The sequence below is a fragment of the Phyllobates terribilis genome, unplaced genomic scaffold (genome assembly GCF_046119375.1).
Source record: "Phyllobates terribilis strain yellow unplaced genomic scaffold, ASM4611937v1 Scaffold_4__5_contigs__length_816908805, whole genome shotgun sequence".
NCBI classification, from domain to species: domain Eukaryota; kingdom Metazoa; phylum Chordata; class Amphibia; order Anura; family Dendrobatidae; genus Phyllobates; species Phyllobates terribilis.
The window spans coordinates 605319197-605331347 of record NW_027362764.1 but is presented as its reverse complement, the minus strand read 5'-3'; the positions used below and the strand labels follow the sequence as shown (position 1 = coordinate 605331347).

The following is a 12151-nucleotide window of genomic DNA, read 5'->3' as shown; positions in this document are numbered from 1 at the left end:
AGCGATGAGTTTATATTGGACCCTGTAGTGAATGGGCAACCAGTGTAATGACTGGCACAAGATGGAGGCATCGGTGAAGCGGCTGGACAGAAATACGACCCTGGCTGCCGCATTCAGGACGGATTGGAGAGGAGAAAGTTTGGTAAGAGGAAGACCAATCAGAAGAGAGTTACAGTAGTCCAGACGAGAGTGAATAAGAGCGACAGTCAGAGTTTTAGCAGTTTCAAAGGTGAGAAAAGATCGGATTCTGGAGATGTTTTTAAGATGCAGGTGACAAGAGCGAGTAAGTGATCGGATATAGGGAGTAAAGGAAAGGTTGGTGTCGAATGTGACCCCAAGGCAGCATTCTTGCTGCTTGGGAGTTATGGTTGAACCCTCCAAGGTAATTTCGATGTTAAATACTGTAGAGTTGGGTTAGTAGAGGTGAGAAACACAAGAAGTTCAGTTTTAGAGAGATTCAGTTTAAGATAGAGGGAGGACATGATGTTAGAGACAGACAATCCTTGGTATTTTGTATTCGAGGAGGGGTGATGTCAGGTGAAGAGGTGTATAGTTGGGTGTTGTCCGCATAGAGATGATACTCTTACCCAAATCTGCTGATTATTTGTCCGATAGGGGCAGTGTATAGCGAGAAGAGGAGGGGGCCTAGGACTGAGCCCTGAGGAACCCCGATAGTAAGGGGATGAGGAGAGGAAGAGGAGCCGGCAAAAGATACAGTGAAGGAGCTGTCAGAGAGGTAGGAGGAGAACCAAGAGAGAACAGTTTCCTTGAGGCCTATAGAGCGGAGCATCGTGAGGAGGAGCTGTTGATCCACAGTGCCAAATGCAGCAGAGAGATCCAGGAGAATCCGCAGGGAGCAGTGACCTTTGGATTTAGCTGTTAGTAGATCATTAGAGACTTTAGTGAGGGCAGTTTCAGTGGAGTGTAAGGAGCGGAAACCAGATTGTAGAGGGTCGAGGAGAGAGTTATCTGAGAGATAGCGGATTAGACCGGAGTGGACCAAGCGTTCCAGGAGTTTAGAGCTGAAAGGAAGGTTAGAGACAGGTCTGTAGTTAGCAGCGCAATTCTGGTCCAGGGTTGACTTTTTAAGTAAAGGGGTTATGATGGCATGTTTAAACCCCTTTAAAGCCTGGGGCGTATTAGTATGCCCCAGGCCATCACCCCCAGTTCAGTGAGGGCTCTAGCGCTGAGCCCGCACTGAACCGATCACATGTCAGCTGATTATTACAGCTGACATGTGCCCGCAACAGCCACAGGTGGAACCGCGATCCACCCGCGGCTGTTAACTAGTTAAATGCCGCTGTCAATCTCTGACAGCAGCATTTAACAGCGCCGCGCCGGAAGCGTGTCACTTACCCCAGCCATCGGTGACCCCGTCACGTGATCGCGGGTCACTGATGGGTGGGCATGACAACCCTGGGTCTGCAGCAGACCCCAGTGGTTGTCATGTAATGATCGCTATGAGTGCCACCTAGTGGTCGGCGCTCATAGCACAGGAGCATTTCTGCTACATAGAGGTTATCTGCTCATCACCTCTATGTAGCAGATGCGATCGGACAGTTGCTGCTTCTAGTCTCCTATGATGACTATAGAAGCAAGCAAAAAGTGTAAAAAAAAATGTTTTTAAAAATATTTAAAAAATATAAAAGTTTAAATCACCCCCCTTTTGCCCCATTCAAAATAATAATAATAAAAACCCCACATACACATATTTGATATCGCCGCTTTCAGAATCGCCCAATCTATTAATATAAAAAAAGAATTAATCCGAACGGCAAACGGCGTAACGAGAAAAAAATTCTAAACGACAGAATTACATTTTTTGGTCGCCGCAACATTGCAATAAAATACAATAACGGGCGATCAAAAAATCAGATCTACCCCAAAATGGTATCAATAAAAATATCAGCTCGGCGCGCAAAAAATAAGCCCTCACCCGGCCCTAGATCCTGGAAAATGGAGACGCTACAGGTCTCGGAAAATAACGCTTTTTTTTTTATATATACCAAACTTTGGATTTTTTTTTCACCACTTAAATAAAAAAGAACCTATACATGTTTGGTATCTACGAACTCATAGTGACCTGGAGAATAAGAATGGCAGGTCAGTTTTAGCATTCAGTGAACGTGGTAAGAAAAGAAAAAAAAAAAAAAAACATCTGTGGTATTGCACTTTTTTTGCAATTTCACCGCACTTGGAATTTTTTTCCTGTTTTCCCGTACACGATATGGTAAAACCAGTAATCTTGTTCAAAAGTACAACTTGTCCCACAAAAAATAAGCCCTCACAAGGCCATATTGACCAAAAAGTAAAAACACTATGGCTCTGGGAACAAGGGGAGCATAAAACGAAAATGCAAAAACGGAAAATCCTAGGGTCCTTAACCCCTTAACAACATTAGATGTACTAATACGCGTCTGTGCCCTGGGACTTAAGAGCCAGACCCGTATTAGTACATCATCGCGCGCGCACACAGGCTGTGTGCAGGGGCTCTCCAAACGCGACATGGTGTCCGCTAACAAATTGGAACCTTGTCGCGTTTGGAGAGCCCCTGTGTGCCTAAACATTGGAGCTCCCCCACAAGTGACCCCATTTTGGAAACTAGACCCCCCAAGGCACCTATCTAGATGCATAGTGAGCACTTGGAACCCCCAGGTGCTTCACAAATTGATTCGTAAAAATGCAAAAGTATTTTTTTTCCTGAAAACTAAAGCACAGGCCCCCATCACCAACCTCAGCGGTGAGGATCTGGCCACTTATTTTCTAGAAAAAAATCAACCACATCCATCAGGACATCTCAGCCCAATCTCCCCAGTGCCTGGATCCCCCTTCCCTGACGCACTTCAAGCTGACTAGCCATTTTGGAAACTAGACCCCCCCAAGGCACCTATCTAGATGCATAGTGAGCACGTGGAACCCCCAGGTGCTTCACAAATTGATTCGTAAAAATGAAAAAGTAGAAAAAAAAAATACTTTTGCATTTTTACGAATCAATTTGTGAAGCACCTGGGGGTTCTAAGTGCTCACTATGTATCTAGATAGGTGCCTTGGGGGGGTCTAGTTTCCAAAATGAGGTCACTTGTGCTTAAACATTGGAGCTCCCCCACATCAGGGACTCTCCAAACGCAACATGGCGTCCGCTAATTATTCAAGCAAATTTTACTATCAAAAAGTCAAATGGCGCTCCTTCCCTTCCAAGCCCTGCCGTGCGCCCAAACAGTGGTTTTTCCCCACATATGGGGTATCTGCGTGCCCAGGGGAAATTGCACAACAAATTTTGGGGTCCATTTTTTCTTGTTACCCCTGTGAAAATAAGAAAAATTGGGTCTAAAGTAACATTTTTGTGAAAAAAGTTAAATGTTCATTTTTTTCTTCCACATTCAAAAAATTCCTGTGAAGCACCTGAAGGGTTAATAAAGTTCTTGAATGAGGTTTTGAGCACCTTGAGGGGTGCAGTTTTTAGAATGGTGTCACTTTTGGGTATTTTCTGTCATAAAGACCTCTCAAAGTGACTTCAAATGTGATGTGGTCCCTAAAAGAATGGTTTCGTAAATTTTGTTGGAAAAATGAGAAATCGCTGCTCAACTTTTAACCCTTATTGCTCCCTAACAAAAAAAAAAATTGGGTTCCAAAATTGTGCTGATGTAAAGTACACATGTGGGAAATGTTATTTATTAAGTATTTTGTGTGACATATCTCTCTGATTTCAGGGCATAAAAATTCAAATTTTGAAAATTGCAAAATTTTCGCCAAATTTCCATTTTTTTCACAAATAAACACAAGTGATATCAAAGAAATTTTACCAAAACCATGAAGTACAATATGTCACGAAAAAACAGTCTCAGAATCAGGGGGATCCGTTGAAGTTCTCCAGAGTAATTATCTCATAAAGTGACAGTGGTCAGAATTGTAAAAATTGGCCTGGTCATTAACGTGCAAACCACCCTCGGGGGTTAAGGGGTTAAATGAGGAGGGAAAGATACCTGAAGAAAGAGAGAGGTTAAATATTTTAGTCAGGTGAGTGATGACCACCAGTGAAAGAGACTGCAGGAGATGTGAAGGAATGGGGTCACTGTTGCAGGTTGTAGGTCGAGAAGAAATGAGGAGCTGGGTAACTTCTTCTGTAATAGGATCAAAAATGGCTAGTCAGCTTGAAGTGCGGCAGGGAAGGGGGATCCAGGCACTGGGGAGATTGGGCTGAGATGTCCTGATGGATGTGGTTGATTTTTTTCTAGAAAATAAGTGGCCAGATCCTCACAGCTGAGGTTGGTGATGGGGGCCTGTGCTTTAGGTTTCAGGAGGGAGTTTAAGGTTTCAAAAAGTGGTTTTGGATTGTTGGACAGTGAAGTGATGAGGGTGGTGAAGTTAAATTGTTTGGCTAGATGAAGGGCAGAGTTATAGGTTTTGAGCATGAATTTATAGTGGATGAAGTCCTGTGCTAAAAGAGATTTTCTCCACTGACACTCGGCACACCTTGAGCATCGCTGAAGAAAACATGTTTGCATCGTGTGCCAGGGCTGCCGTTGTCTGTGTTGGGTCTTTCTGCATGTAGAAGGTGCTGCTTCATCTAGGGCAGAGGTCCCCAACCTTTTTTGCACCAGGGACCGGCTTTAAGCAAGACCAGTTTTCCATGGCCCGGTGGGGGTGGGGGCGGGGCTTTGGTCATATGGGGGTGGGGTTATGGAGGGGTGGAGCTGTATGGGGAGGATGCTGGCGGGACCTCGGTGTACAGCGCTGCTAAGTAGCAGCATTGTACATTGAGCGTCAGTGTATACAGCGCTGCTGCTTAGCAGCGCTACACACTGAACACCGGTACCGGGAGCCGCGTCACTGAAGCCAGTCTGCTGCCCCAGCACGCCCCACATAACATGTTCTGCCGGGGGCGTGTCAGTGAGGAGAGCCTGCCGCCCCACCCCGTCAGGAACACACCATGCTGTGCAGGAGGGCCGCGTCACTAAGACCCGCCCCGTGACGTACAACAGGCACCATGCTGTGCTGTGGAGGGCTGCGTCACTAAGACCCGCCCGACGCCCCACCACGTCCTGCATAATGTTCTCTGCCGGGAGCTGCGAGCTGTCACGGCTATGGCAGAAAACATTATAAATCCACACAGAGCGAGCTCTGACCAGGCGCAGGGCCGCGGAGCTAGCTGTCAGCGGCGCCGTGGACCGGCTGAAAAACCCCAACGGCCCGGTCCTGGTCCACGGACCGGCGGTTGGGGACCTCTGATCTAGGGCACTCTTCAGTGTATTATTGTAGTGTGACAATGCGAAGTCTGGACAGGAGTATTATTCTATAGTACTCCTATAGATCCAGAATACCAAGTAAGTACTTGTCAATGCCAACAAACTATGTTGTTCCGATTATTGAAAAAATATGTTTCTTGAATTACCAATATCAAAGAGATGGGCAGCCTAAGATCATTTATGTGAGCAGCCAAGGTGAGTAGAGCCACAGAGTACACCGCTAGCAATGAAAAAAAAAACACATTCATATGCTGACATTAACAAGTATAGTGTGCGTACTGGGAGTGACATCACTTCCTGCTGTGGTGTCATTGGAACGCAAGACTCACATTCCAGAGCCATACGCATGCTCAAAATGGCCGCGGATCCTCTGTGATGATGCTGTGGTCCTCCTGTCTTCTCACTACAGTGAGGTATGGATCGCAAAATGCGTTTCGTGTGTGCTAATGTGCCAATTTAGTGAGAAGCAGGGGAATCACATTAGCCTCCAGCCGGAGGTGAACTCAGATTGCCAGCAAGCGATAATCCTGCACATAACACAAAGTATACTGTATGCTTTTAAAAATATAATCGATTAGGGGGGGTTACCATTGTGAGGGGCTAAATAGTATGAACACATTTATGCATCTCTATGGCGGTAGCCTTGACTGTTTCAAATTTTGTATGATTGAGGTGATCAGTTCATCATGACTGGGACCGCAGAATCCTTCAAAAGGAGGCCCAAAGGATCTATAGGTTTAACAGTGTCAGGCCCCTGGGACTTAATGACCCAATTCCAGTTTGGTTGCTTTTTATGACTCAGTATGCGACTTAATGATGCCCTTAGGGCTTTATTACCAACTTCATTTTTGTTTACATCATGTAATCATTATCCTCCCTGCTCTGCCTACTAATACATTTTGCCCACATGTAGCCGTTTTTGACGGGTTGCTTCTGTGCATTTGACAATTAATAATCTTGTTGGTACCTATGGGATAAGCTTTCTGTCTGTCCATAGCCCACTGACCTTGATGGTATAGACATATATCTTCTAAGAGTGCCCATAACCTATGGCGACCTGTTTTAGTCTTTAATCCTATTTATTGTGATTATCCCCATATAGAATCTTATTAACAACAGCCAAAACGGTTACCCTGGTATTTTTTGCTCGATTAGGAGATGCATACATGTGTCCATAGTATTTAGCCCCTCACAATGATAGCCCCCCTAATCGATTATATATTTGCAAGCATACATTATACTTTGTGTTATGCTCAGGGTTATTGCTTGCTGGCAATCTGAGTTCGCCTCCGGCTGGAGGCTGATGTGATTCCCCTGCTTCTCACTGAACTGGCGCATGCGCGCACGTGAAACACGTTTTGCGGTCCATACCTCACTGTTGTGAGGAGACAGGAGGACCACAGCATCATCACAGAGGATCCGTGGCCATCTTACGCATTCGTATGGCTCTGGAACGCGAGTCTTGCGTTCCAATGACACCACACCAGGAAGTGCTGTCACTTCCAGAAAGCGCACTATACGTGGTAGTGTCTATTAGGATGTTTAAACATATATAATGGCACCAAACGACCTGGGGCATAGTGCGCATTGGAGGGGGACTGCCAAATTGTCTGCAATTGAACAGACCACTCTAGACCTGGAAAAACCTTTTACCTCCAATATGTGACACATTACCGGCAGAGTATTGCACTCATTTCTGGATACGCCATTGAGCAGACCTCCACATGTTTGGACACCTGATCCAAGTTACTGCAATGGGCACTTTATTGAGGGGAATCTTGTTACATCTATGAGATAAGTTCTATGCATTTAACTATGAGTCAAACACCATGCATTATATCTATGAGTTAAGTACTATGCATTACAGTTTCTTTTGAATTATCCTATACTGTATTTACTCCTGATGAGCCTATTTTGAAGGAGAAACGCGTCGAGTTAATCATACTATGTACGTGTTTTCTTTTTACACATTGCATTGGTCTATGTGATTGGTTGCTAATTATCATTATAGCACAATTTATCATGACAATTGTTAATGTCAGCATATGAATGTGGTTTTTCTCTTTGCTTGCGGTGTACTCTGTGGCTCTACTCACCGTGGCTGTTCACATATATGATCTTAGGCTGCCCATCTCTTTCATATTCGTAATTCAAGAAACATATTTATTACAATAATCAGAACAACATTGTTCGTTGGCATTGACAAGTACTTACTTGGTATTCTGGATCTATAGGGGTACTGATTATGTTGAATATGGTACTACTATTATTGTGATATGTTCTAGGACAAACTCCTTTGGCATATTACCCTTTATTACCCTACCCCTTTAGGGCTCTATAAGGATAGCAGGGCAAGCCGACGAGAAACCTGGTCGCCATTTGCGTTCAAGAGGGTGCTAACCTCTGCTGGTAGGTAGAAGCAAGTCGGGGGGACTGAATAGGGATACTGTGACCTCTTACCTTTGTTTATCTGTTATCATTATTTTTGTGTTTTTTTTGCACACTTTTTTGTTTTTTGGGGCTTTTTATAGCATATTTTTAATGACTTTTAAATAGTGTATAATCGGTGCTCTCTGATGTGCTGACTAGACTGTATCCGGCCTCACATAATGCAAGTGTATTGAGCGAGACCGGATACAGTCTAGTCGGAATGTGGCCACAAGTATTCGGATTGCATACTTGTGGTCACATGACCGTTCACTGCCAGCACCACAGAATCTTCACAGCACACAGTGCATGCGATGTGAGGATTCACAAGTCAGCAGTCACATAGTTTTGGACAACCCTTTAAAAGACAGAAAATGCAGAGGAGAATATTAGGGAAAATACAGGATACAAATCATGTAATGACCGGAAATAGTGGTACTCCTGTTGTTCACAGGCAAGCTTATACTGAAAAGTTACTGTAAAGTACGGTTAACCTTTAAGGATCCCTTATACCACTGTATAATGGTTATGTACAACCTTCGCTTAGTAAAGCATTATGGATGCAAGGAAAATATGCTCCTTTGTACTCAATATTATGGAGGTTTACTGGAAACCTTTTGCAGGCACAGGAGTGTCACACACAGTGCCTGTATTCCCATAATACAGAGTTGTAGAGACTGTACAGAAAAAGGCAGGTAAGGAGCTGTTTTTCTCGGTGTATTTGGTGTGCTTAAAGGGACAACCCCTCTCTTTTCGTACACGCATTATTGCGCTATGGTTAGTTATATGTGTAGATAAATAAATTATTAAAACATAAGCTGTGCGAGCAAATTTTATATGAAGACAGGTGAAGCCATCCATAAAATGTTCAGTTTGCTGAGAAGTGCATTTTATTGCTTTGCTGCAGTATTATAAAACCGTTTCTAATGTAATATATATGTATACCTTCCATTATAGACTTATTGTGAGGAATTTTTGGAGTGATGAAACTCGGTTGCCAACTGGCACGATAGATCGAATGGTTGCTGTGCTGTCATCCTTATACTCCACCAAAATTGAAAAAGACTTTCTGAGCCTGGCCACAAATCTTATGTTAGAAATGACAAGTAAAAGCCCAGATTACATCAGACAAATGTTTGAGCATCCACTTTCCGAGTGCGTGTTTCAGGTAAAATATTAAATTGTGCTATTAAGTTTAAAAATGTCCACCATCCCATGACTGTATGTGTTACTAATGATTTATCAATGTCCTTATCCTCTCCTTTAGGATTATACTGTAGATTCCAACTGGCGCTACCGCAGTACTATCCTCACCCCTATGTTTGTGGAGACTCAAGCTTCTCAAAGTTCTTACAGGTCTAGAACACAAAGTTTTCTAGAAGAGCAGGAACCTGAGGGAGGACAACTAAGAGCAACACAGCAGAACTATCAGTTCACGCCTACACAGAATATGGGTATGCTTGGGCCTTGTTCTTGGTCTTTTGTGATTATAACATATATTTTATGTAATTACACTTTTGTCTATGTGTTACTTGATTAACTACTCTTTTTTACTTTGCTGTGGCCTCCAGGTGGCAGAAGTGCATTTAATTGGCTAACTGGAGGTACCATGGACACAATGAGCAGTTACTCTGCTGACTCTTCAGCATTGCTTTTTACAAGTAAAAGGAATAGAAAAACTGAGAGAGGACCATTTAAACCTTTAGGACCTAATTTTGGGCAACGGCGGCTAGGTCTTCCAGGTGATGAAACGGACAGCAAAGCCAAAGGTGAGATATTTAAAGCATCAATTTATATACTGTCATGGATGACACTGGAGAGATCACATGGATCCCACTTCTGACACCAGCTCGTCAGGGTATTCAACTCTGCTGCTTTTAATCGCCAGGACAATTACATAATTGACTGACGAGTGATGGACAAAGCCTCTGCTGTTTTCCCTACTAGGCCAGCTATTGAGGAACTCACAGTGAGCTTATGGTATATACACCTCTGATCCCAACATATGGAATATATATACCCCGATATGATCACTACCAACGCCACAATAGCAAAAGGAACTACTAGCTGCCACCACCAATCATTTATACAGGCAGATTGGACACCCAGTATAGGTAGCGTATTGCTTCACAGGTACAGTGTACAGAGCAAGAAGGACAGACTTATTCAACTTTATATATTTAATCTGGAAAGTTAGGCAGTGTTTATATAAAATAAAGGTGTTACAAAATGGGACCAAGACAATACGGTATATACAATTACATGACATAAAAAGGGATAACAAAAGAGAAGTACTAAACCTGACATTGCAGAAATGGCTCTTATCTTTATGGAGAGAAGCGCTTCAATTAGGAAAATGGAACACGGTCACAGCGAACTGTCTCTTCCAGAAAATGAACAATGACAGAAACCCAAACTCTGATTTTTATTAGATCAAGGTTACACCCACTTACCTCCCCTTGGTGAGCTCACATGGGGGCTGGTTGTGCAATGTGCTAGGTCTTTTTGCCCCTGGAGGTCCCAGGCAGGAGATATCATTGTCATGTTTCCAATCACGATTTTACTTTACTATAGAGAGGAAACATGGCTTGGATAGCATCATCCATCTGACCGATATTAAGTTGGAGACGTTCTGCTGGCCTTACGATGAAGAGAGTGAATGTGTTATGTTCGTCCCTTCACTACGAAGCCAAAAATGTATCTCCATTAATATCGGATCGATGCAAACCTCAATATTCATCACTGGCTCCAGAAAGTCTGAGACCAGTGCTTTGAAAAGAGGAAGCTCTTGCCTTGCAAGTGTACTTCTCCGCCTCTGAATATATACGAATTCTAGGCTTAGTGTCTGGTTCTTAGAGAAATCTTTGCTGTAATTGCCTGGTCACTGCAGGAGGTCCTAATTCAATGGAGGTTGAAGTGTTGGCTCTTTTCACTTCCTGAGTTATAATTAATTCCATATGTTCAATGTGAGGGTAATTTTTCCCCTCTCCGGAGATATCTTTATGGATTTTAATTTTTCTCTTTGAAATATACATATTCCAGTGTTCTGAATTAATATTATATTACATGGTTCTTATTATAATACATGACTGCAGGGTGGTGGGGGTCTTCTAGAACAGAACTTGTTCTGTATACTGGCCATAGGTAAACCATATGGCAACATAAGTCTTTTTAGAGAGGACTTTTTGCATGTGAAATTGGCTACATGATAATGTGGCTGAAGAGCTGAATAAAGTATAATGTTCCTTTTTTATTTCTCTCCACCAGTGCAGAGATATTGGCTCCTAAAGTTTAGGGAACCTAATACACAAATTTCTCTTTTAATCAAGGGAGCTTTATTAGATTCTTTTTCCTTTGTATGACATTGCCAAATCATAAGAAGGCAGCGTTATAGTGTGGGGGGGGGGGGAATTAAATTCACTAAGGGAATGTAAGAACCAGCTTTTTCACTGTGATCTGGTAAGACCAAAGTGTATAACCTTAGCACACTAAATCCCAGTGCTTACTGACATTACAAACACTGGCAGAGGAGGAGGAGGAGAGTTGCACGGTAATGTCATTACATAAAATACTCTGAATCTATCCCAGGTATCAGGGAATAAATTCCCAATACTTGGGATAGATCCAGAGTGTTGTATGTGACAAATGCTGCAGCTCTCCTCTCCCGGCGTTGTTATATCATTATATTATGAATGTCGTGACAGCATTAAGAGAGGAGAGCTGCATCTTGCAAGCAGCAATTGTCATATACAATGCTATGGATCTATGCTATGGATCAGGATTGGAATAGACATTACAATGCAGCTGTCCTCTACTGGCGTTGTAATATCAGCTCTAAGCGTGAGGAGATCTTACTGTTATAAGTTTAGACTCAACAGTTTTACCAGATCACAGTGAAAAAGCTGGTTCTGACCCCTTCCCTGTGAGCATTGTCTATTTAATTTCTCCCTCAGACCTTGATTTCTTATAATTGTGGAATCTCTGTTAACGCCCACCCCCTTTGTTGAATTGGAAATTGCCATATTAGGTGCACTAAAATTTAGAAACCAGTATCTCCTCAATGAAGAGGAGAAATAAAAAAGGAAAATTGTTTTAATCACCTTTTCAGCCACTTTCTCAAGAGATAGCCAGTTTAACATGTACAAAGTGGTTAAAGGTCTTTTTTAACACCTTTTTTCTTACATTTAACTATTCCTTTCTGAATTTATGCATGAATTTATTTTTGACTGTTGGGTCCAAGTAATTGTGGTGATCTTAATGCGAGTTAGTAGTCAATTGTGTTTACATGTGCATTTTGTAATATTGCCTTGATGATCTAATATTGTTAGTTACATTATACCTATCCGATGTATAGTAAACTTGCATTTGCTATGAAACAACAATGCTGCAACTTTTTTTTCTTAGAACTCATTATTATTTCTTGGGGAATGCAAGTATTGAGGAAATCAGACATTTCAAGTGAATTCAAAAGTCCTCTT

General features: G+C 42.6%; 1 protein-coding gene across 1 annotated transcript in view; it reads left to right on the top strand.

The window, feature by feature from the left end:
- The window catches only part of PRKDC (protein kinase, DNA-activated, catalytic subunit), a 427433-nt gene that overhangs the window by 268192 nt on the left and 147090 nt on the right, over positions 1–12151 (top strand). The window contains exons 57-59 of the mRNA XM_073679277.1: positions 8631–8841; positions 8941–9127; positions 9245–9442. Coding sequence (XP_073535378.1) covers positions 8631–8841; positions 8941–9127; positions 9245–9442 — 596 coding nt within the window. The remainder of the gene's footprint in view (positions 1–8630; positions 8842–8940; positions 9128–9244; positions 9443–12151) is intronic.